Below are 26,139 nucleotides of genomic sequence, written 5' to 3'. Positions count from 1 at the left end.
TCATTCCACGCACACCAGCTTGCTTCTGGTGGCACAAGTCATACAGTACCGATTGCCAACAGCAGCACGCGCAAAGTCGAAAGGGGCAGGGAACACCGTACCTGTCCCAGTGCCTCTGCCAGCCAGGCGGCAAGGGTTCTTGGATAGGTTCATCGGGCTCAGTGTCCCTGGCCTTGGCAACCATCACATGAAGCTCGGCGGCGGCAGCACGGGCATCGTGCAACCTTTCCAGAAAGTAGCTGGCGTCCAGCGCACCCGCACGCCAGTCCTCCATGCGAGCCTGCACAAGGTAGAGGCACAATCCCAGAGTGAACTAAACAGAAGCACCGACTTGGAAGCGATGCAAGGGGTGCGGCAGGCATGATTAAAGTGCCTTGTCTCCCACCATTAGGCAAATATTCGCAGATTTGAGCATATTTTGTGGAACTGTGGGTTGGCAGCCAGGTTCGTTCCACGTTTATAATCCCCCTCTCCTGTGCCCTCGTTGTGCCACATGCTTTGCCGCAAGGTTAGTGAAGTGAGCCTGGTGACGAAGGTCACCTTGACTATCATGTAAAACACGAAAAAAAGAAGAACGCACACTATATTCGCACCTCACTTCCAAGTATAATGCAGGGAGCGTTTTGAAGCAGACAATTTGAGAAAAAAAAGCCATGTTATATTCAAGCAAATATGTAATCATCTGATTTCTCATGAAGGTGATAATCTGGCATCCTTGCTTTTTGATCTGCTCAAGTGAGCTTGCATTTCAAGCGTGGTGGCTCTTGCAAACATGTGCTAGCGTACTCCTTTGAGATAATGGCACCTTGAAACCACTATCACGTATACAGTAGCAAAAAACGTTTTTAGTTTAGATTAATGTGCCCAGGATCTCTTCTGGGAGTTTCCTCTACCCAGGAACGAAAGTAAGCATCAAGAGTGCGTTAAACTGTTGCAGGGCTGCATCTTGCTTGCAGGCATGGTCGCCACAGCAGATATTAGTGACAGGTCACCACAGAAGACACGAGACGGTGGCAGCAGACAAAAGGTGGTAGAACCACCTTGTGTTGTCGACTGACAACGTACGTGCCTATGTCTTCTACAGTTGATCATCCCTAATAAATACTACCGACTTGCCTACAGCCATACCCTTTCAGAGTATGGCAGCATTTCCGGGGAGTATCGGCAGCTGATGGAAAAGCCAACACTGCTCACACATAGCACACAGTTTCTGATGACTGCCTGCCATGTTTTACCAGTTTTTAATGTAGTGCTTCATCAATCGCCATTTGTGCACCGGGTCCTGTAAGCGTCCGGCGCTCGTTCACAGCTACATTCAAGATGGCTGTCATTCTTTATGCAGAAGAAACGAACAACTTTGCGCCAGGCAGCCTGCAAGTTCGATGTCTCGGAACGGTTGATACACGTGTGGCGGCAGTGAGGCAAAATTTTCCGCTGCTCCATGCAATGGCGTGATGCGGTCGTTTGCGAAGTGCGGGATTTCGCGGGACGACGACGTGCTGTGGTTGTTTGCGAAGTAAGGGATTTTGATGACGATGCTAGAACGGCAAGCTGTGGGACCGCAGCAGCGATGGTAATGGTAGCCCTAGTGAGGACAATGGTGCAAGTGTGGATGAGTAGTCAAGTGATGAATACATTTTAACGCGACAGCATTACGGAGCTTATGAGAGCATCGCCAGTCTAAGGCCACGGTGGGTCTGTCGCGTCGCTCTTCGTGCCGGCCTTGAGCAGCTGCTCTGTCAATGTGCAGAACCGGCACCCGCTACCGCCCTCCTCGCACGTGGCGACCGATGGCAGCTGCTTAGAAGCGGCAGCAGCCCGATGGTATCGCATTCTACACTTAAAGGCGAAGCTTAATGTCCTCGAAGTTTTTCTTTTCGGAATGTGCCCACGGGTACGCCCTTCTTTTTTTTCCTGACATGCGATATGGGGAGGTCGACTTACATTCAAGTCGACTCACAATCGCGTAAATATGGCAACTTTTTTCACTGGAGCCTGTACCATATGATAAAAATTCGAAAAATTATGCGCATACTTGCTGGGAAATCGTATTATTCGACAACTTATTAACTAGAAGGCAAATGGTGTAGCTCTACAGAACATTTTTATTAATCACGACGTTTAGAGTGCACACCGGGAAATCTTACTGTAAACGTATCAACAAAGTTTTCCTATACATATGCCGCACAGCACTACAGAAACATTTTCCAAACAATAAATAAGCAGTCTGTTTCCTACATTACAACTGCATGCAATAGAAGACGGCTTCATGATGTGAATTCACCCACCATGGTCTTCACAACAATCTCGAAGTAGCTGTTTCTGCACGCTATGACATCTCGCAGGGGGTTCAACTGGTCCATGAGCATCTTGTAAGCCTCACCGATTTCAGACTGTCAAAGAGAAAGAGCAATGTTCCAATGGGGAGACAAACTTTTCTCCAAGAACACAGTACAACCAAAAAGAATGCACAATTTACTAAAATTCATGAAAATTAGCAGACAGCTGAATGTTTCAGAATTACTTGAGTAAGAATGGCAAGCTGGGCGAGTTGGTTAGCGTTACCGTCAGCGTTTCAGAGAATGCCCACTGCTGCTTTAATGTGTTACTGCTGATATTGTGCTGGGTAGCATCACTCCATCTAAACGTGGTATTCAGATCAAGTGATACCTTTCACAACAGTAGCAGAGCTCATGAAGCAATACAATCTGACACTTTGCTGCCAAACCCCTGGAGCCTAACTCCAATATCAAAAAGAACCCAGGAATGTTTTTAAAACCTAAGGATATCTTGAAGTCAGACTTAACAACATAATAACTGAGTACCAAGCACAGAGATGTATATTCCTCACAGTTAGCGAATAACACATGTGTGAGTAAAAAGTTCGAAAACCTTACTTAGCTCATTTTCTCAATTAGAGGCACTTCTTACCATTATCGCAGACTTGTTGTCAGGCTTTGGTGACGTGGCCTCTCTACTTGACGTTGAATTCTTCTTGAATCCAGTACTGGCCTTCAATTCTTCCGGTTCCTCTTCAGAATCTGAAAAAGTTGCCCCAAGTTTCAACCTGCACATTGACATGACTTCACAGCTAGCAGGCACAAAATTTATTTTATTTATTTATTCAATGCCGCCACCCGCCTTTCAGCAGGCAAATGGTACTAATTAGGGAGGGGACGCAGCAAATAAAATGACCGATTCAGTCAAAATATTTGATTCCTCCATTTCTTTTCCTGATCTTCAGGTCTTCATCTGTTTGGTGACGAAAAACAATAGTGGAATAGTATACAGTAAAAATTTTTGAAAAGGCATTTTCTTTATTTGTGGTCGTTGAAAAGTGTGAGCTAATTGCGCTTGTGATGGTCCCGGTTCATCGCAGATTCCGCGGCTTTAAAATGACGGAGCATCGCCATCCTTAATAACATTATGTACCACCGTGAAGAGGAGAGATCAAAGCTTCCGCTGGTCTCAGTGCCACATTCCTCAGAGCAAAAATAAAAAACAAACGAGGCAAACGAGTAATTTTAAGGTTGATTTTCTCAGCTTTCACTTTTTCAGCGATTGCTGTCCCTCATTCTTTCAGCATTTAGTAACAAATAACGGCGGAATGTTTCCATTTTTTTGCAAATGAATCCCAAGATGTTGAGAAGTGCAATAAAGCTCTTCATTTTTCTAAGAATATGTGCAATAATTTTTTTAATTTATTTTTCTCAGAAACAATTTCATGTGAATATGCATGCAGGAGTTCAAATTTTAGTTTCGAGAGTACTGGGCATGTAAAAAAAAAACTGATTGCTTTACAGAACAGAGCAGGGCTTCGTGAATGTGCTGACATAAAAACTTGCGCACTTTTTTCTGAATTATTTAACGCACTATGGATGACTTCACAAGGGTATTAATTGCAACTTCTCAGCAACTATACAAGATGAGGTTCTGAAATTATGCACAAAATGTTGCATTTTTGTGTAAAATTTGGTTGCATTTGAGCCATAAATAATGAAAATGGTTTTAATTTCTGCATCCCCCCCTCAGTGAGCCTATGAAAAGCACAGCAATAATATAGTCTACTTTTCATGCTATACATCCCTTGCGTTAAAATAGCCCATGCACCGATTAAACCAGGCTGTCTTGACCGCACCAGTTACAAAGCTTTGTTTCAAGATATAACTATCTACCTTTGACACCCTACAATTTTTCAGTACTTTTGTGCAGTTCCTAAAAATGCCTACGGAAACAATAACTTGCAAACCTTTCACATTTTTAACCAAACCGTGTACCATATTTTTTTAGCCATAATGCCCGTCTAGAAGCACACAAGTGGTACGGTGGATTCAAATTAAGACGTACACAACTAATCCGGTCCTAAACAATGACTGACTCAAATTTCATGAGGTAGCACAAGAAACCATCTTTTCCTGCTAACACCAAAGGCTTCCAAATCACTGCATTAGTTCCGCATAGACGTTGTCACTGCTTCATTCTAAAAGAAATTTTGCTCATCTGATCAAAGAGAGGTCAGCCACTTATTCCAAGTTCATGACTCCCATGCTTTTGCTTGAGCTTGAAGGGCACTCACGTCATTCGTGCATCCCTTAACTTCATCCTCTGTGCACAATGTGACAGTCAATCCAAGTTAGCTAACCGTTAAACAGTTAGCATGAACCAACCAGCGCTCAGTGCCACATTACTAGTGCCACATGCCAGAAAATATGGCACCATCCATAACAAAAGCACCCATCTCTCTATATCCTTGATTCGGTACCACAAGGTACAGCAGAAGAGCTGCACTGTTATATTAGGTAACACCGCTAAACAGGTTGGAAAAACTCGTGATACCTGCAATTAACAGAGGCTTATGTTTTTTGGAGGCCGAAATCTACAAAACGAAAAACTATTTTTTGCATAAAACATTTTTAAATGTCATGCCTGTCACCTCCTGAATCAATACTCAAGCCATATTATTACTTCAAAAGAGATCTGTGTGTGAGCTGAACTTTGGTTCTTTCGAGCTTTTTGTAAAACAAAGTGAGGGTGTTTGCAAAGTTTTAGAACCACTGCAATGTAGGTTTATGGGTTTATTTAGGTGCAACGTTCCAAAGCAACTCAGGCAATGAGGGAAGCCGTAGTGAAAGGCTTCGGAAATTTCGACGAACTGGTGCTCGTGCACTGACATCGCACAGTACACAGGCCTCTAGAATTTCGCCTCCACTGAAATTCGACCGCTACGGCAGAGATCAAAATCGCGTCTTTCGGGTCAGCAGCCGAGCACCATAACCGCTGAGCCACTGTGGCAGCTCCCTGCAATGTAGGACCATTGAATTGGCAGTGGAGGGCGGTTAAACACACAAAGCACACAATTTTATGTGCAGTTTCTTGAATTCATGGCTCAAAATTTTAAACTTGATCTAAAAACAATATTCAAAAAACAACTACCCAACAACGTGTGTTTCTAAAAACAATGCAGCGAAATGGGCACAGTACACACAGTGAAAAAGACCAGGCACTTACACACTCACATATTAGAGACACTTCTGCACATAACACATGCCCACCTGATTCTCTCAAGTTCACAGGTGTCATTCCAGCTTCACTGGATTCTTCTGATGACTTAATTTCCCCTTCCTCCTCACTGGTGTCATGAGGCGACTCTCTCTTTTCACCCTGCAACAGGGCTTCATGCTTTGTGCCTCTTTCTTGACCCTTCTTCTTTTGCTGCACGAAGTGAGAACATGGCACAAATGATTAAGGATGGGCACATAAGGTGATGCTGAATTAAATTCGCACGCCAATATAATGAGATATGTTATGCATAGGAAGGTTGAGAAATTGGGAAGTTTTTTGATAGCTAAAAAAAACTGACAGACTGCTCCCACTGGCTAACGTGAGATTCAGCGACAGCTGTTAAGGCATTTATACTTAACGATATCTTGTGGCTGAGAATATCAGAGCGACCCCACATCTTAAAGTTTTTTAGTTTTCCACACACAGTCATTTTTTGTCTAGGTTTCCTCCAGTCTGCTATCCTAGAAGCATAGCGCCGCTGATGATCCTCTCCTCAGGTGGTGTGTTTCGCAGCAGCTGCTGCAGGTAAACCATACTACATCCCTCCTCCCTCACCATATCCTCTCTCCTCCTTCCACAGAATTAACGTTCCGATGGTTACCATGGTACGCCTTCCTATATTCTCACCATACCCTCCTCCCACCTCCAGTTGGAGATTTCTCTGCTCTCGACACACCCTCTTCATTTCATGGTAACCACCTTTCGGGCAGTTACCATTGTAACCACCCTCCGATTACTCCTTTCCTTGCTTTCACCTCCTCCTTCCACAGTAACCCTCATCCTTCCAGGGTTACTAGCCACTAGATGGTTTCCATGGCAACCACTAACTGGTTGTGCCTTCTTATGCTCCAACCATACCCTCCCCCTTCCAGGGTAACCATCCTTTGGTTGGAGAATCCTTTGCTCTCGCCACACTGCTCTTCTGTGGTAACCACTTTCCGGACAGTTCCCAGGGCAACCACCCTCCTTTTACACCTTCCTACGCTCTCGCCATGCCCTCCTTGCACAGAACGCACCTTCCAGTCCATTCCCGTGGTAACCACCTTCGAGTTACACCTTCCTACGCTCTCGCCACAAAGCCTCCTTCCACGATAACTCTCCCTGTCCTTCTAGGGCAACTACCCTCCAGGTGATTTCAATGGCAACCACTGACCTCTATCATACCCTCTTCCTTCCATGGTAACCACCCTCTGGATGCTTCCTGTGGTAACCACCCCCCCGGTTACACATTTCTCCGCTCACGTCATACCTTCCTTCTTGCACAGTAAGCATCCCCTGAGTGGTTCCCTTGGCAATGCACCCACCGGTTACGCTGACGACTACGAGAGACTACAGCACACTACTGCGGCGCGAAACATAGGAACGGGTGTTTAACAGCTGTTGCTGTGAAAAAGTAAAAGGTCTGCTAGAAATACACAACCACTGACTCACTGAAAAGTGAATTTTGCAAAGCATATTCAAGCAACTCTCCCCCTCTCCCTCCAAGAAAAAGGTTTATGGGGTTTAACATCCCAAAGCAACACAGGCTATGAAGGGCACCGCAGTGGAGAGCTCTGGATAATTTAGACCACCTGGGGTTCTTTAACGTGCTCTGACATAGCACAGCACATGGGCCTGTAAAATTTCGCCTCCATCGAAATTCGACCGCCGTGGCTGGGATCGAACCTGCGCCTCCCTCTTCCCTCTGCCTCCTCATCCCTGAAAGTGTACCCCATGACTTTCCTCTCTCCACTTTGCCTCCATACCCCGCCCCCCTCCCCCCCAGGCTTCATTCGCCAACGCCGGACCCTTTTTGCAATAATGGTGTTCTAATGACAATGCATTAAAAGTCGGTAAAAAGCACACTGAGCCCAGCCGCTGAGCTTACCGACTCCAACAAGGCAATGTCGAGGGCCCGAACCACGTCGTCGAAATCATCCACATCAGAGTCCGGTGATGGCTTGCTCGGGGACACAGCCTTTTCAGTGCCAGCAGTCCTGTCTGAACTTGGAGAAAGACCTTTCTCAGCCTCTTCCGCTTCCATCTTTTCTGGCACAACTTCCTGACCCATGTCTGCACATTTGCCCAACACAAGCACCTCGTCCGACCGCACAAAACTCACTTTCACAAACTGTTTTTTCATCACAGAAGGGGGCTTCTTCCCCTCAATGTCGAGCACTTCACCAGCAGTTCTCCTGGGGCACCCTAGGCCTACATGCCTGTCCTCATCCTCAATTTCCTCTGTCCTGACCGAAACAGGATCCAGCAGAGCACTGGGGGCCGGCGGCGAACCCACATCGGTCACATCCACATCCCCGCCGTCGTCATCGCTGCTTTCAGAATCACCATATGAAACAAGGTGCTGCGACTTTTTCTGTAAACGAGCAACATACACGCAGGCAGGTGAGATCAAGCAAAAAAAATTAATGCATAATGACATCTCATGTGACTGCGTGCTGTGCGACAATCGCAATGAATGGCAATGTGCAAGGGTGCATGCTATAATTCGATCGTAATGAAAGAAAAAGAAAGGTCTGTGTAAAAATTACAAACATGTGGTGCCTTATGTGAACATGGAAAAAAAAAAATCTTGACAGGGTGCTTACGATGCCAAATACATTCACCTTTACTATCGATGAAAGATGCTTATAAAGGGGAGCTCTTGAATGAAAACGCAGAGACATGTTACTCTGCACAGGGGACGGGAACTGGGGAGAGCAAAGGCAGACGGAGATATGTGAAAAAAATTACGGAAGGCATTTAAGACTGCTTACATGTTTTGATTTGAAAGCACTATCTCATCGTGAGCTCTGTTGCAAGGTTCATTTAAAGATTCGAATATGTCAAAGGGACACTGCACTGGTAATTGCAGAGAAATAGAAATACGCATTTTTTTGTACTGTAGTTTAAACGAAAAACAGGAGCCATAATTTGAAAAATGAGGTGCAAGTTACCCAAGGGCTAACGCTACCCTTTACCACAGGCCATGACAGCTGACGACTGTAAGAGAGTTCCTCACAGAGCAATACGAAAGGAGTTATGTAGTTATGTGCTGTTTCATTTTTTCTGTACTAGTAGTATAGTCCTCATTCGGCGAAAATGCAATGGTCAGTATGTCCAAAGCCTCTCCGTCCACCTCCTACCTCCAGAAGGCCTCCGGCCACCACCCATTTTCACCCCCCAGAAGCCCATACAGCAGCGGAACGAAAAAGCAATCGCAAAATCAAATTCAAAAGCGCAGTGGGAAAGCAACCATTGTAAAAGCAAAAATGTAAAAGTGGAGTGAAATGTTAAACCAATATTGCTAATGCAGATTTCTTGCATCACACTGCATGATCGCCCATCAATTTTTAAATGCCAAGAACTGCAGTTTTAAATGGCAACACTGGCACATGGCAAAAGGCCACATCAAATGAAACACTACGTGCTTTCCAGGCGGTATACACATTGCTCTTTTGTCTAAAATAATGGCTTAAAGAAAATACACACACATGCAATAATATAAAATTAAGCCCCACATTTGCAGAGGAATGCAGAACCAGTAACTCTCCAGGAGCCACACAAACAGCATGAGCAAAACAAGTAACCAACTCTAGAAAAAAGTGAAAAAGGAAGAGTGCTGCATTTATCACCTTTGCTTCTGTGTTCCGCTTCGACTTCGCTAGTTCAGGCACGACTGAAGAGCCAAGTGGTGACTGCGACCCGACGCATACACCCGAACTGCTCTGAATATCACCCTTTAGCAGTGCTTCATCACTGTGCAGAACTTCGCCGACATTGCCAAATTGAAGTTTTCCACCAGCCATTACGGGGTAGTCGACGGGCGTTCTCACTGGATCAGCACACGGAGATGCTGCTGACATTGGTTTGTCTTCCACATCCATTTCCTCGGTTTCACTGTTGGCAACAGGAGAGCCAGGATAATCCACAAGGCCAGCCAAACCCAGCACAGCGGGCTCTGGCACAACGCAAGTCTCTTTAGCAGCCAGAGATGAGACCTCACTTTCATGCGCTACTTCTTCGCCAACCTTGGACCCTTGAGCATCTGAACCCTCAAACAAAGCCCCAGGTATATCTACCTCCATGCACGTCTGAGAAGTATCGAGAGTTTCGGAGCCGGCACAAGTCCCGTGAACTGCAGGTCTTTCTTCATCACACAGCTTCGCTTGCTTTTCATAGAAATCGTCAGGAAGCTGTGGACCAATAAAGACACCTGTGCTGACCTTTTCTGTAGCCTCGCTAAACTGTGGCAGCTGGGGCCCAATAGCCACAGGTTCAGCAGCAAGCTCTCTGGAATCTGGCAAATGCGGCCCGTACACGCCCAACTTCTCTTCCGGCAAATGAGGACCATAAACAGTCGCCTGAGTGGAGTCTGGTGCATCTGGAAGACATGGCCCAAACACAGGCTTCTCTTCTTGACACAGTAACGAATCTGGTAGCTGTGGTCCATAGACAACTGGTGACGACGACTCTTTCTGCGACCGCCTAGCTGCGACTTTTGGGCGCTTCGAGGCATGCTTTCTTAGCTGTGCCTTTTGAACAGCATATCGCTCTTGGTCACTGTCTTCAGAGGAGCTGCTGTCCGATGCACCATAAGAAGTGATTGGAATGATTGCCCTGCATGAAGAAAAAAAAAGAAAGTGACCTCTCATTACAAAGACCCACGTCAGATATCTAAATAACTACACAAATGAATAAGGGTTGGCTAGTTAGTATTGACAGCTCAGTTCTCAAGGAACCATTCCGCGGATGAAGGTGATGCCACAGTTCTGGACCTCAACAGCACAGAGACAAGAAACAGAATATATAGAAACAAGGAAAGAAAAAGACAAACAAAAGAGAAATGTCCAAACCCCCCTCTGTTAGGCAAAGGAGTAAAGGTTATGGACAGCTGTTCTGCAACCCCTGAGAACAACTTACTTCCCTGCCTGTCTGTATCACATGACCAAGCATAGCACATTTGCACACATTCAAGATCATAGACACCCTAGGCACAGCCAGATAGTACCTTCATTGGCCATAGGCGAATAGAGAAGCCTTCGGTTAAAACAAACTACTATGATGCCAATGCCATTTAACCACAAATAAAGAACCTCATACAACTATCACTGTGTGTGCGCAAGCACACACAAATTGAAATGTGTCATTTCCTGGCGTGAACCTAGTGCTTTTCACGGGCTTTTGCAACACACACTACAGAGTTTGAAAACTACAAGCAAACCACTTGCAGTGCATCAAGTATACAAAAAACATTGGCTTAGTGTGCCTCGAAGTTGGAGCCTCGAAAACAGTATTTGCAATAAGCTGCAACTCGGGCCAATCCAATGGAAAAAATGCAATTTTAGAGGCCAAAGCTTTGCCTGGAGGACAGGACGCCCTTAGTGAAGGGCTTTGGATTAACTTCAACACCTTGCAGTTTTGTAGCAAGATAAGGACAGAGCTAGTTGGAACATGTCTGAAGAGAATGGCACAAAATTATGGAACACACAGAAGTGACAGAGGCACAGTCAAGCAACTAAGCCTCGTGGAAAAGCAACACGTGGCATTGCTAAATGCAGAAATGGTGACAACCTGTGCCAAACAAAACCAGTTTTTCACTTCCATATGTTGCTGTCCTTTCCCCATTGTCATTTTGTCCACTGGCATTTCACATCACACAGCAAACCTCAATACGGAACTGTCTTTGGCTTTTGACTCCAGACATAAATGCTTCAGCTGTGTAATTTTTTTAATTTTTCTTTTACTCATCTGTCCTCGATGTTCCTGTTTAGTGTAGGTTCTGTCGCCTAAACCACAGTCATCCACACATCAGCGATGATTGATTCATTCTTTCCAGATGCAATAGCTCGATGGTATGCCCTGCCTGCTTCGTGCACAGATCAAGCAATTTTTCGCACTAAATTAGCAAGCCACCTGTGTTTTACATGATGTTTTTTGCCTTACCCAGTAATCTGATCCTGTGCTACTGTCTCTTCTCTTATGATTATTTTTTGCTTTGTTTTGTTCTTTTCTTTTTGTTGTTTGTTTTTGTTGAACTGGTATCGATATATTTTTACACACTGTTCTTGCCCCCGCCTTATGTAATGCCCACCGGCCCTATAGGCTTCAATAAATGAAATGAATGAAATGAAAGGCCTGTTGGCATCTGTACTGTTTTTTTTTTTTCACATTTTCGTTGTGGACCACATACATTGCTTACTGTTTCTTAGCGGTGGTATCCTTTTATGCTAGGTTGTTTTATTCCCCAGTAACACGGGCACCGCAAAGGCCTTTGAGAACCAGGTCATTACATTCAAAGGCGTACAGAGTGCAGCTACATGGCACAAATGTTATGCCTTTGCCACTAAGGGTCTTGGAGGCAAATGTGCCCGTCCAAAACCTTTGGAGCCTAAAGGTGCTGCCTTCTATAACCTGCGATCACAGTGCCGCCAACGTCAAATAGTAAACGCAAAGAAAAATATATGCAGCTAACAGTGTTTGAAAACATCTTGTAAATATATGAAATGTTTGTCTGGATCTTCTTTTTGGACCGGTGTTTATACTTCATGCCCAGATTTCAAGACAGTAAATTTGCTGCAGCAACACCAAATGCCCCTGGAGGCCAATGCAATACAAACAAAATCCTGCTGCTGGTGATGAGAGTAGCTGTTGCAGTTCTTTTGAGGAAGCAAAAAGAATTTAAAAAAATGCCTGAGCTCAACAAATGAACAGAATACCCCTTTAATTTAAGACACTCACTTCAGCCACCTCATGTACAGCAATGAGTGTTAAGCCTCAACGGCTGTTCCACCTTTGGGCTGCACCGTGTAACTGCATTGCTGCTCCTTTGAGCTTTCGCTCCTTAGGTGAAAAGAGGTGCACTTCCTTGAAAGGCCTTCAAGGAATGCCGTGTGAAAGGGAACTAGTACTCTTCTGCTTCCTAAACTGGGTGTAAAAACTGGTGCTGGGCCTAGTAGTGAAGCTCTAGTTAAACAGCTTTTCACCGAGGTACCCATTCCAGAATTGCGCATGTCTGCAAAAAATAAAATAGGGAGAGCACTTAAGACTGTTACGTGTTGTGAAGGCGAAAGCATTAATTTCTTATTGTGAGTTTATATGTCGTCAGTTGGAATCCCTGTCGCGAGCTAGCCTCCAAATTGACCAACACCTGTATTCTATATGCAACGCGGGATCGTATCACACCACCCAGAACAGTGTACAGTGAATGTTTGCGTCACATTTGTGAAACAAAAGTCGGGGAAAGGCATACCATTAAAGGTACATATGCCGCCGGTTGGAATCCCTGTCGCAAGCTAGCCCACAACTCGATTAGCAGTTGTATACTATGTGCAGTTTGTAATTGTATGACACCACCCAGAACAGTGTACAGTGAATGTTTGCGTCACAATTGTGAAACAAAAGTCGGGGAAAGGCATACCATTAAAGGTATGTACATGTGCCGCCGGTTGGAATCCTTGTCGCAAGCTAGACTGCAACTTGACTAGCAGCTGTATACTATGTACAACGTGCAATCCTATGACACCAACCGGAACAATGTACAGCGAACAATTGCATCACATCACAATTGTGAAACAAAAGTTGGGGAAAGGCATACCATTAACGGTACTCATGCCGTTGGCTGGAATCCCTGTCGCAAGCTAGCCTTTAACCTGAGACGTACGCTATTGCAATGAGAAATCGTATGACACCACCCGGAATGCTGTATAACAAATGGCTGCGTCACAATTTTGGTACGTATGTCACCACATGAATGGCACCACATGGAGGATTGCCAGTTATGCCATATGAGCAAATAGCACATCAGAGGGGATGTGTGTGCGTGTGCGGGCAAGGGGGGGGGGGGGGGGGGGGTGTTCTGCTCCTGGTATCAGTTATGCTCGCCGTCATTGCGCTCGCCACTTCGGTAGCTAGACGGTGGCTGTTGCGACGCCATTTTTTTGGGATCATCTATCAGCCTCAATGAGAGTCATGAACAAACTTTCGTCAAATAGAGTTAGTTAGTTAGTTAGTTATATTGATTTTAATGGCGCAAAAGCAACTATGGCTATGATGCGCCAAACACAAGGTTAGGTTCTTGTTAAATGTTACACTTTTTATACCTAGAGTTTGTTTAAAACATTGGCTTCATTAAGAAACTTAAAAATACTTGAAAGATCAACCAGTGCTTGATCACCTAAAAGCAACTTAGGGTGCAATGGGATGTATTCATTGTAGAGTGTTGTAAAATATTTTTTTCTCAGTTGTTCCAGTTTTCTGCATGAAATTAAAATGTGGTTTACAGTGAGTACATCGCCGCACATTTCGCAGAGAGGTTTGTCTTGTTTTGTGAGTAAAAAGTTGTGTGTAAGGTGTGTGTGCCCAATGCGTAGCCGACATAAAATAACTTCAGTAAAACGTTCTTGATGTCTACATGATTTCCATTCTCCTAAAACGGGTTTTATAGAATGCAGTTTGTTGTTTGCCTGTTCTTCCCATGCAGCCTGCAAATAGAGTTAGTTAGGCTTTCACCTCAATAGAACTAAACTGAATGGAATCAAAATGCAGTTGCTACTGTCAGACACTCCTCCTCCATGCTCCGCAGTAGAACACCCAGCCACTGAACCGTCACAGTAGCTTAGACAGTAAGAAAACTTGAGCTCAATCACAGAGGGGGAACAGAGCATGCACCCTTAAATATGCACCAAAGAAGATTCTTAGCTCGTCTTTTTATCGCGGGAACATAATCTACATGCTCCGAGCATTATTAGAAACTTTGAATTATGGTCCTGTGCAGCCGATTTCCATATTAAATCGAATTAAACGTACCGGCTCCCAGTTTTTTTTTTTTTTTTAACTTCCGAAAGCAGGTGTCAAGCAACGCATGGAGTGCCTTTCAGCCAATTGCTTTTCCTTTTATTTTGTTTTTTATGCTTCCGTGAATAAATAGTTTGTCTCAGACAACATAGCGACAAATTAGGCCCACGGAACTAAAAATACGCATGGACTCTGCTTTACCGATCACTCCACTGATGGCAGAGTGGCAAGCCGCAACGCGACTGGCTGAAAGGCACTCCACGCATTGGTTGACTCCTCATACTTTTGGAGTAGAGTTAAAAGAAAAAAAAGGCGGGAGTTTGGACGTTTATTTCGATTTAATAAGGAAATCAGCTGCATAAGACAACAATTCGAAATTTCTAAGAATGCTTGGGACTGTGTAGATCGAGTTCCTGTGTTAAAAAGGGAGCTCAGAATCCTCTTTAATGCATCTTTAAGCATATCAGCATCAAGCAGAGCAAAAGGAATGGTTTTTACTGATGTGAAGCCTCAAGTAGATGCACAACCCACAGCGAGGCTAGTGGAGTAGTGGACTAACAGTAAACAATCACAAAAACAGAAAACATTCATTACGAGACAGCATAAAAACAGTTGCTATGCCATGCAAAGACAGCAAAAAACAAATCTTTTTTCTTCAGCAAGCATGAGGAGCAGTGCCTCATCAAATATCAACAGCTACATCTTTTTAGAAAAAATTTCCTTGGCTCCCATATTCCTTCCCTCGTATCCCACTAGCAAAAGAAACTGCAGTGCCCAGAAGGAACACTGAAATAAGTACTAACATACCCAATGACAGATGCCTGCTTGCGCTTCTTCCCGGCTGTCACTGTCGTGCCGCTGTTTTGTTCAAGCGTGCCAGGCCTGCCCTTCACGTCTTCAGCTGTGCTCGCAGTGATAGGTTCGGTGCTCGACAAGGACGTCTGCCCACTAGACATGGCCGCAATGCTTGCAGGAGTGGCACTACTTGGAGCAGCCACAGCCATTAGCATGGCACTGGTTGTGTCTGGAGCCGTCGCGTGTGTGACTGAAGCAGCGTCCTGTCCCTCAGCACCAACAGGTTCCCCATACTGAGCCCAGTAGGCCTCGTACTCTGGGGGACAGTCCCACGTCACCGCATTGGTCGACTGGTTCCAGAAGTATGTGTAGCCAGTCGCTTCATCCAAGCACTCGACCCAGGGGCACGCAGGCACTTCTGCTTCGGTTGCTGCAGGTACATTCACGCTGCCTAACAAAAGAAATGATACCAGGAACAGTATGCTGTTACACAAGTTCCCTTAACTGTGAAAAGATACATGTAGTAAACACTAAGAGAATGCAAGTGCAAGGGATACAAACAGGCATGCCCACACATGCTAACAGGAAACGGCACACATATGAGTTCACTATTTTGATCAATACCATTAAGATTTTAACATCTGCATGTGGTATGTTTCACAGGAGCATGATCAGCTTGCAAGTGCCATGACGCACTGTACAGCAATAATTTTTTAACACCGATATATACATGTGTACATCTAAAGTCGCCATCACTTCAAAAGTAATGAAGTTATCACAATAACCAAAATTCTGCTGGGTTTGGTCACTGCAATGTTCCTGGATACTAGCAGGAGCCTTGGCACAATGAAGGGACCAGAAAAAATAGAAGCTGATTAAAGTTATTTTGCTTTACATTTTTTTTTCTGTTAGGCATTGTTAGTTGAATGAAGGTACATGTGCAGGCCTTGTGCAGTGCATGCAGCACATGCCCAGACATTCAGTCATGGTGCATCTTTGTAATCTTTTCTTTAGACAACACAATCCCTTATGGTCTAATGATCAGCTCTTGCTGGCGAACACGTTTATTTTTATTTATTTTTTTCACCTGGTGGGCATGCTTCTATGGAGTTCACTTCCTGAACAGATGTCTCTGGAGCTGGTACCGACTCAGAAGTGGTCGTTGCTGTCTGTTCATTTTGCAGCTCATTTTTTTCTTCACCACTCTGTATATCTGTCTCAGGCACAGATGATATGGCATCAATTTCCTGTGAAAGGGTTGACAGACAAGTGAGCAAAACATCAGTTAGCAATGAATAAAGGAAATTTTCAAGTATTTTCTTAAATCATTTTTGGAATCTATGACATTTAGCAAGACTTGCCAAATACACAACTACTACTGGCACAAGAATTTGCAGCTATAAAGTTTAAAACTGGCTCTGTACAATTACAGTCCTTAAAGCACAAATGCAATCTAAATAAAATCCCACACGTTATGTGTACTAGACTTATGGATGTTTAAGAAGAAAATACCAGCCAAAAAAGACGAACACACCAGGAGAGAACAACACAGGACAACGGCTGCCCTGCTTTATGGATGTTTAATTGCCGTATATTATATATTTGTAGAAATCAAATGACGAAACGTCTTTTGCTCTGCGAGTGAAAGGAGAATACACGAAGTTAAAGAATATAAAAGTGTAAGCTTTGAGTTACCGCAGCGATCATACCTTCATGAAGTCCTCAAGCTGGTCGTCTATGGCATCTCTTTGAGCACCATTTTTAAAAGCCGGCTCGCTTTTGCTCCCTTCTGCAATAAACAAACAACATGAAGACAAGAGAACACTCACATGGAAGAAAAATAAGATGAATAAACGCGTCTGGAGAAGTGCTGCGCTACATACCATTGACCCCAGCACCGTCGTTTCCCTGGCTCGGTGATGGCTCAGCTGGAACGCCAGGGATATTGTTACCTTGCTCTACAAAACAACAAGCCAATTATCAGGAACGATAAGTTTCTGAAGTCATCTGAACAGGACAATCGGCAGGTAACGTCGTTACAAAAATATGCAAGGCATGCAAACCGACATCGTGCAACGAGGTGTCATCTTTCTCATGCGTAGTAATGCACTCACGCAAGTACGTCCGGTTTTTTTCCTCTTTCAGCTGCAATATCTGCCTCCGTGCCGTCCTGTCCTTGCGCTTCACCATCTTTGTAAATTCTGAATAATTTAGGAACAATAAATGGGGCCCCGGTTAATTGTCGGACACAATCGTACAGCTGCTGGACAGACTTTCGACGACACAGCGCAATCATCACCTCCAGCAACAGTGACCGGTACTTACGGGAAAAGTAGCGAGTGCGGTGAACAAGCCGGCATCAAAATCTAAGCGTTTCCGCTCCAGGACAGGTAATATGCTGCGCAACAATTTCACGACTTCCTAAGGAAACAAACAAACCACCCTAAAGAAAGCCCCGAGATGCAACACGACTCCCTGTGATCGCTAGGACGCGAGCACAGCCTGCTGGCAGCGGTACGCAGCGGCAGGACGCAAAACGCCAGAGCAGAACTTCGTGGATGAATGAAGACAGTCTTCGTTGTAGAGTTACAAGAGCTATCTAACAATGTACCGAAGCAAAATATTGTTAGGCGACATCTTGTGACTATAATTGTAGTTAAAAAAAAACAAAGGAAAAGTCCAAAGGCCCAATGAGACGCGCAGTTTCGTTTTCACCAGGATGGCGCTGGTGTAGCGCGCGGGTGATGCAGACAGCATGATCAGTGCAATGCGTACGCGCGTACGAAAAGCTCGAAAACATGCGCGGATACGAGCTGCAGTTTATCTCGTGCCAGTCAGCGCCGCAGCAGTTCAGCTCAGGCGCCGTAGGACTTCCGAACTGCAGATCGAAAGGCCAAAGAACCCCAACGCTGTTGGGTATAACGTATTACGTTACGGAGCCAGCGGCTCAAACTCGAAAACTTGAGACGAGTGGAGTGCATGAGTCACTCGGTCTTTATCTTCTGATAACCTGCGCGCGTAGCTTACCCAGGCAGTTGTGATCGCTCCCGTGAAAAGCGCTACCTAAGACGAGACTGTTCCGGTAAGTGTCTCGATGTCGTGCTCGGTACGTAACACACAACAACAAAAAAGGAAGTCCGTGGGACTAACTGGCTCTCGTCCTAGAATTTGCTCAATGCACTGTGGTTTCAACTGGCACGAATTGGTTTAATTTTGGTGCTGAGGCAGAAACCAGCTTGGCGCTTGTTGGCGTTTTTTTTTTTTTTTCGCTGGCGCGCATTTATACTCAAAGGGAATTGAAGTGGCGAGCTGGTTAAAACAGGGGTGGTTCTCCGGGCGCGTTCCTGCAGTTTTCTTGAAAGTGTTTTCGATCAAGAGCATAGAGCCGATTCACTGCAGGAAGTTCCAGTAAACACAAATTCAATGCGTGTTATAGCTGGATTTCGTTAGGATATAGCACCCATCGTCGGCTAGCTATGCCTACTACTGTCAATACCACTCACGAAATAATACCTATATATTTTCGCAAGGTGTTGTCTCTGAGGAAAAAAAAAATACCGTCGTGCACTTCAGATTCTCTCTGCAAATATGGTTCCTTGTTTGGTGTTTTTTTTTTCTCCCAGCTAGTGGTTTTCATTTTTGCTAGTCTTGCACGTGTAATATATCACATGTTCAGCTTGAAAATACCAGTGCTGATGATCGATTTAATTTTACATTTCATTATCTTTCATCTTGGATATATTATATCTGGGAAAATAACAAAAGGTCTAGTCCCACATATTCACTGGTTTTCTAGGCACAATTTTAAAGTCAGTTGTCAAAGCTTGCATTGGCAGTCATAGTTATTTTTTTTCCTATTAGACAGAAGCTTTCACAGTCATTTTTTCAAACTTGCATTAACAGGAGGTAACCTAGGCTTTGGTGCTTTCATGATGCAACAGTCTCACTTGGCATTGTGGGAAACTGATTGCCTATCAGTAGCACTTGGGTGCATGCCATCTAGCTGTTACTCATAGGAAGTTTGAACAGTGCTATCTTGAGATAGCTAGATAAGACATTTGCGCCAACCACAGTTTTGTACGTTGAGTGGTCAGCCTACACACCAGACTGGTCGGTCGCACCTGATTTTGCTCTTGTGTATGAGGAGGTTCGTCCAAGGAATGACATTCACACTTTAGAAAGCAGGCCAGTGACAGCTTCATTATACCTCTTGTTGATCATTTGCTCATATTTGCTTTCACTGCAGCTATGTTCATTCTCTTGCTCCACAATATATGTATGCCATTTCTAAACAAATTTTAGATTTGAGGCTATGCGGATGGATTGAGTGACCTCAAAGTTCTTTCATGCATACATGTTTGCGTGACCCAATTAAGTGTTTAATAGCAAGTTGTTAGTAATCATATAGTAGTGTGTATATGTGCACATATTTATATCTCCCAAAGCCCGGGGTAGTGGCAATCACACGTAAATCTTAAGCTTGACTTTCTCTTCCGTTTCTTCATATGATGAAGCAGAAGGAGTTCATTAACCTGTTACGTACAGAAACGTCGGTCTCCGGTGTGGCATTTTGCAGCAGACCATGTGCATATTTAGATCCAGGAGCATTAACCAATAATGCTGAAAAACTGCGAAATACACTTTCACCATAATTTGCTTTTCACAAGCCAGGAGGCTGTCATTAGGCTCCTAGCACTTTTAGCTTGTGTTGGTATACAGGATATGCACTGCAAGACTGAATGAGGCTGCTCAGACTAAGGTATCTAGTTTTTAAGGTTTTTCTGTGTTCAGCTGTGGCTTATACTAATTTTCCCACAGATATTTTTTTTGAGTCCTGCCTTTATTTCTGGTGTAGAAGCTCCAGAACTTGTGGATACATTTGTACAAATAAAGCTCTTCCTGACCCAAAAATGCCTCAGTTACAAAATTAGTACAGATATGAACCAAAAGTAGACTAACACTTGTGTAGCGTACAGCTTATAGCTAGGGTATGAGTGTTCTGGCCAGATAAAGTGCAAACCTACCTGTGACAAAAAGAAATTAATTGCTTGAAAGTAGTTTCATTTATTTCATTTATTTCATCCTTAAAGGTCCGAAGGCATTACATAAGGAGGGGCTTACAAATGGGTTTGTGTAAATGGGTTGTGTAGTGATCAGATATAAGCATATTGTGCCATTATGCCCAGACATGGAGATTTCATCCCTTGAAGATATTCAAAAACATAAAAGCAAGTGCCCAGTTTTAGCAGAACCACGGTATGAACTGAAGGCGGTTGTGATTGTGACATCCTACTATACAAGGTTATTGAGAAACCAATGTACAAGAAAAAATGCGGCACAGGCACTTAAGACTGCTTACGTGCGGGAATGCAAAAGCATGAGGTGGTGCGCTCCACTGTCTGCGTCGTTTCCGGTGGCACTGTGTATGACACCACCCGCATAAACACATGCGAGTATAACACCACCCGGAATGCTATAAGAAAAACGGTTGCATCACAATTTTTATATGAAATTCCGGGAAGGCATACAATTGAAGGTGCATATGTCGTCGGTTCGAATACGTGTCGCAAGCTAGCCTCCAACTTGACGAGCACATGTAAGCTATGTGCAACAAGAAATCATATGACACCACTCGGAATGCTGTACGAGAAACAGTTGCATCACAATTTTCGTACGAATGTTGGGAAAACTGGCACCACATGGAGATTGTACAATGGCAGGTGTGTGAGTGTGTGTTAGAAACAAGGGAAGGGAAATGAGGGGCCCGTATGACTGTGTGTACACACACACACACCTGCCATTGGACAACCTCCATTTGGCGCCAGTTTTCCAGACATTTGTACGAAAATTGTGATGCAACTGTTTCTCGTACAGCGTTTCGAGTGGTGTCATATGATTTCTTGTTATTTTAATTATGGATATATCATTGATATATTGATATAGCTATATATATATCTAGTGGTGCCATACGATTTCTTGTTGCATATATATATATATATATATATATATATATATATATATATATATATATATATATATATATATATATATATATATATATATATATATATATATATATACATATATATATATATATATATATAAACAACATGTATAGGATTGTCTGAGGTGAAGGTGCATGGCTTGCTGTGTGCATCATATTGCCACTTGATGATATGACCCTGTATCATCTGCAAATGCGTGCACGCACATGTGCACACACATACACGCACACTCTCTTTCTCTCTACGCCGGCTTTTCTTGGGATGGGACTAGTAATGTTTCAAATCAAAATCCCCCATGAGCCACATAATTAGGCAATCTAATATTATGCATGATGACAGCCATCCTGGACAGTGTATATTTCATGGTGGTAATCGCTGATTATTTGAGATGGGAATTACCTTAGATGTACCCTTGAATAACAATAATTCAAGATTTTCTAAAAATATCAGTTATTACCTGATCCGACCCAATACCAAATGATGTAGAATATTTGCATATTTTAACAGTTACAGTGCATGTCACCCTTGTGTTGAGTGCTGGAGCACTGTACAGCAAATAGTAAGAAGCGAAATTAAACTGGAGCTAGCTGGTAGGTTTGAAGCAGGCACATTTCCAAGATTTTTATTTAGGGGGGGAGTGGCTCAAGATTTCTTGTATTGGGGGGGGCAAGGTGTGGTGCATGCAAACTAGAGCACTACCAATTAAGAGTATTGGGGTGGGTGGCCCTTGGATACATGCATGGTTTGAGGCAAGGTGCGCATGCCCATCTGGCTCATAGGTCCATGTGGTTTGCACCTCTTAGCAAGTATTCTTTAGAACCTAGCAGCTGCAGCTTGTTTTGCTGCACAGTGTGCCTAGGTCTGCAGCACTCCACATAAGGCTGGTGCGCACTGTACATTTAATTGTATATCCATGCTGCTACACCTTTCCTAGCTTAGATTAAAAGGATGTAAAGATTCTGATATTGGACAAAATGATATCGGAACTGGGCATGTCTACTATCTTGCAGAAGTGGGGCATGTGCATCCTACATGCATTGTTTATTAAATTTATCATTTAACTGCTGTTTATATTCATGGCCCATGGCAATGCTGAGAGGTGTCCTTCGGAGAGAGCTCAATTCCTGAGTGAGCTCATAATTTAGTGTTTAAAATAAAAAGCACTGCCAATCTGTAGATTTCGTGCAGCATAATTTAGTGTTTAAAATAAAAAGCACTGCCAATCTGTAGATTTCGTGCAGCATACAACCAGAGCATACTTTGCCAATTATGAAAATCCCATTTTCTATTCCCCTTGACTCCCAGTTCCCACTTAATGGAATAGTTCTGCCCGTTGCCCAACAACCATTCCTTCCTGTGGCTTACAGTGTAGAAAACTGCTCCACACATTTGCTGTGCTCAGTAAGACAAATGCTGGCAGAGTGAATTAAATTTTACACAAAGAAAAACTTGAGTGATGGCACATTCACACAGAGGTGCTAGCAGAAAAAAAAAAAAAAACTGAAGTAAAATGAAATAAATTAGAAAGAGAAAAAGTTATGTCATGAACATTTATATGCAAGCTGTTCTCAGGGATGAAATAGGCAGCCCACCACAACTAAAAGATGTAGGCATAGAGATCAGCAGACTTTCCACATTTGATGCTTGTCCAAAAAATTTGTCTGACAGAATTCCCTTTGCATAGAGGAATGCTTGGCTTTATTACACATAGTTGACAATAATGAAAAGCAAGTTTCTGGCGATTCTGGACTGCAGGTATGAAATGCTACTCTAGTGTGAAGCACAAGCAGAGCTGCTCATTAACAAAGCCATTTGTAAAGGCAGGCTACACTCCATTTCCTTATTATATGATATTTCCCATCTGTGATCACTATAATTTGGTTCACGGATACTATGGATAGGCAGTTTCATTTCTGTGATAGCAGTGGTTCTTCGTGACATTTCCATGGGTGTGACTTAAAATGTGCAATATAGGTACGGTGAACAAGACCGCGCCAGAGACTTAAAGTGCAATGCAGGTGGTCATTACAAAACTTCAGCAGCCTGAAAAACTAATCGGACCGCATAAAGGACCCAAAGCTACCTTTTATCATGCCATTTCTTTGCTGCCGAGGCTCCTCTTGGTGTTTACATCATACTGGAGGTTGCTGAGCCACACTTATTGGAACATGCACAGCAGTTGCAGTGTCCAACGAATTGCACATCGCTGTGCTGCCAGGCCGACTTCGATCACACGTGATCGCAATCCCAAGGTAATAGGTTGTAAGCTTTTAGCAACTCCCATTTGGATAACATTATCTTCAGCCAGCAGGAGAATGTAGGGGGTTTTGGTTAAGGCATACTGTTATCATTGAGAGCGGATGCCATAATCTTTGCAGTCTGTGCTGCATCTTTTACAGAGATAGCTGCAGCACAGACTGCAAAGATTATGGCATCCGCTCTCAATGATAACAGTATGCCTTAACCAAAACCCCCTACATTCTCCTGCTGGCTGAAGATAATGTTATCCAAATGGGAGTTGCTAAAAGCTTACAACCTATTACCTTGGGATTGCGATCACGTGTGATCGAAGTCGGCCTGGGAGTGGATAATCTCTGCGCTCAGGAGGGAGGAAGGAAAGGCTGCTGTGGCACGGCTGTCACTGCAGTTTCTTCATTCCACGGAGGTGTGAAAGTATGGGAGCGTCTTTGCCAACTTTCCTCTCTGCTGAAGCTAGGAGGAATGTGGCCAGTGATGGCTTTTCCTCGTTGGTGATTCTACAGATAAGGTATGCTGATTAGCCAAAGGTTGGCAGGTCTTGCCGAAAAGACAGGAAAGAGCTGCCAATAGGTTTAGGACCCTTTTTACTTTAATTATGGGTGCACTAGAAAAAGTGCTCACAAAGCTATAAAGCATCAGATGAAACACTTGGCTTTCCAACTTCTACTAAGATGAAAACATTATTCTAACACAGCTTTTAAGAATGTGGAGGTGACAGGCAGAACTCAAGCCTATACTAACATGAGCAGCTGGCTTCAATCAGCGATGCACGATAGTAGCCACTATGACACTCCTTCTGCAATACGTTCGCTTTATGCAAGAAGGCAAAAAGGCCTTCAGAACAGTCATGTGTATTTACAGTTTATTTACTGCAAACATAGCACACCTCTTGTCATTTCCAGGAGCTGATGAATTAAACATACCAATGAAAGCTGTGCATAACATGAGACAGGTTGCCAAGAAGTGTGGAACACACAACTGACAACAGTCAGTGGCTCATGTGTGCCAGAGTTTTTGGTCCCCATCTCGCCTTTTGCATTGTTTTCGTTCAGTATATTTAATTGCTGACTCCCATAGCTATGTATGACGATGCCAATTATTTCATTTTAGAGCAATTAGTTCAGCGACTACAAACTCAGAATACTGCGTGTGCAAAATAATCAACAAAATTTTAGCTTCTATCTCAGGTCAAACCTACTTAGTTTGGTTCAAACCATCTGGAATCCCCTGCACATGAGTGCACATAGCACACCACCTTTCTTATGCACCTGTATACATCCTCACATTAGTACTTTTTAAGTCTGCCTCAGTGTTTACTACTTTGCACTGCGTTCAGGTTATGCACTATCAGCTATTTGAGTCACTTTATCCATTCATTCATGCACGTACATGTTATAGCACCATTATGTTAGCACTCTTCTAAGTTAATACATGTCTGCATTTAAAGCCATATAAAAAAAAAATTGGCGATGGTTTAGCTTTAATTAAACCTGAAGTGATGCAATAGCTACAGCTGGCTGAGTGGAACTCAGTCACGTGACCAACCACGTGACTTACCACAAGATCAGTCACGGCGCCGCGCCGCCGGCAGCTGCTCCGCACCACGTGACCAACCACGTGACCAACCACGTGACAGCGTGGCGGCGCATCCACAGGGTGGCGGCACCACCACTGCTACGGTGCCGCTACACCGAAGGCTTGAAATGCTACCGTAATGTAGCTATCGCTACAAAAAACTGCCAGCACATGCAACGCATCACTTGTTCAAGGGTGGCAGCAAACAGTGAGACAGGTAAAGATGAAGTATTGTCCAAAAACTAAAAATACTACAGGTTAACAAATAGTGATGGCGGGACTTGTTGTAAACAAAATAGGCATGCTCTGCATTGTTTGCACTGCGACCTCTGCTGAAACACCCTGTGCAATCTTGGTTCCTACGTTGGCTCAAGGCTCACACTCTGGAACTCCTCTCAGCCATGCTATGTACACACACGTACAGCTTGCTCCCCAGCTTGCCGCAGCTGTTTGGCTGCTGATATTTCTAGTGGGAGTGATAACACATAAGTGGTGAGTGCAGCCGACCTGATAGGAAACTGCACAGAATCACATTTGCTGGCAGCCTTCGAATGCCGCATGGATCGAAGCCGAGTGAGTTGCTAGGCCATTGCATTATAAGAGCAGCCTTTGTTTGCCTGAGATGAAAGCGAAAGGTGCTGCTTGCGCTGTTATACTTGAGGGGCCCGCCTTGCCTGCCCCTCTTTTTGCATGTTTATTTTGTGACTTGTGTAGAGAACTTTTGCATCATACAGTGACCATTGGCCGAAGTGAGCAATACCTGTTGAGTCACACCCTCCCCCCAACCCCCCATCATTCTTAAGTGTTGATGCCAGCATGTCAATGCTGCAAAAAATTAGACTTTTGACTGTAACTTGACTTAAATTTCTGTAATTCTGCTCTAAGCTTTAACTAAAAAGCTCTGTTATAACAGATTTTTACATTGGCATACATGCATGCATAGTGTCTTATGTCATTACAAACCAATTCTGTCAAGGCAGATAGCTGGGCTAGTTGGTGGTTCATGATTAATTAAAAAGACTAGCGCATACAGAACTGGAACAAACAGAAAAAGACAAGACAAGTGCTTGTCCTATCGTTTTCTATTTTTTTATCCCACTCCTGTGTGCTAGTCTTTTTAATTAGTCATAACAAACTGCTACACAACTCATGTGTGTTCCTGATAACAACA

General features: G+C 43.9%; 2 protein-coding genes across 15 annotated transcripts in view; one reads left to right on the top strand and one right to left on the bottom strand.

Annotated features, from left to right (window-relative positions):
- LOC144129147 (uncharacterized) overlaps window positions 1–17,877 on the bottom strand; it is a 35,618-nt gene extending 17,741 nt beyond the window's left edge. For 11 of the 12 annotated variants that reach the window (XR_013313869.1, XR_013313868.1, XR_013313871.1 and 8 more), the window contains exons 1-12: window positions 17,455–17,699; window positions 17,244–17,330; window positions 17,013–17,087; window positions 16,839–16,918; window positions 16,217–16,376; window positions 15,142–15,580; window positions 9,174–10,158; window positions 7,430–7,915; window positions 5,553–5,712; window positions 2,932–3,041; window positions 2,289–2,393; window positions 102–280 (exon numbers count right to left, since the gene is read on the bottom strand). Coding sequence is in view for 1 of the 12 variants with exons in the window: in XM_077663088.1 (XP_077519214.1) it covers window positions 102–280; window positions 2,289–2,393; window positions 2,932–3,041; window positions 5,553–5,712; window positions 7,430–7,915; window positions 9,174–10,158; window positions 15,142–15,580; window positions 16,217–16,376; window positions 16,839–16,918; window positions 17,013–17,087; window positions 17,244–17,319 (2,855 nt within the window). In the remaining 11 variants the exon portion in view is untranslated. Of the gene's footprint in view, window positions 1–101; window positions 281–2,288; window positions 2,394–2,931; window positions 3,042–5,552; window positions 5,713–7,429; window positions 7,916–9,173; window positions 10,159–15,141; window positions 15,581–16,216; window positions 16,377–16,838; window positions 16,919–17,012; window positions 17,088–17,243; window positions 17,331–17,454 lie in introns of all 12 variants that reach the window. The other variant, XM_077663088.1, reaches the window with a different exon arrangement.
- Window positions 17,878–18,071: 194 nt separating this feature from the next.
- LOC144129148 (uncharacterized) overlaps window positions 18,072–26,139 on the top strand; it is a 28,256-nt gene continuing 20,188 nt past the window's right edge. Inside the window, exon 1 of one of the 3 annotated variants that reach the window (XM_077663090.1) lies at window positions 18,072–18,211. The gene's annotated coding sequence lies outside the window, so the exon portion shown is untranslated. Of the gene's footprint in view, window positions 18,212–19,191; window positions 19,315–25,405; window positions 25,542–26,139 lie in introns of those variants that run through there. The other 2 variants (XM_077663092.1, XM_077663091.1) reach the window with 2 other exon arrangements.

The sequence above is a fragment of the Amblyomma americanum genome, chromosome 4, assembly GCF_052857255.1.
Source record: "Amblyomma americanum isolate KBUSLIRL-KWMA chromosome 4, ASM5285725v1, whole genome shotgun sequence".
NCBI classification, from domain to species: Eukaryota; Metazoa; Arthropoda; class Arachnida; order Ixodida; family Ixodidae; genus Amblyomma; species Amblyomma americanum.
The sequence above is the reverse complement of the archived record's forward strand: the minus strand, read 5'-3'. Positions and strand labels throughout refer to the sequence as shown.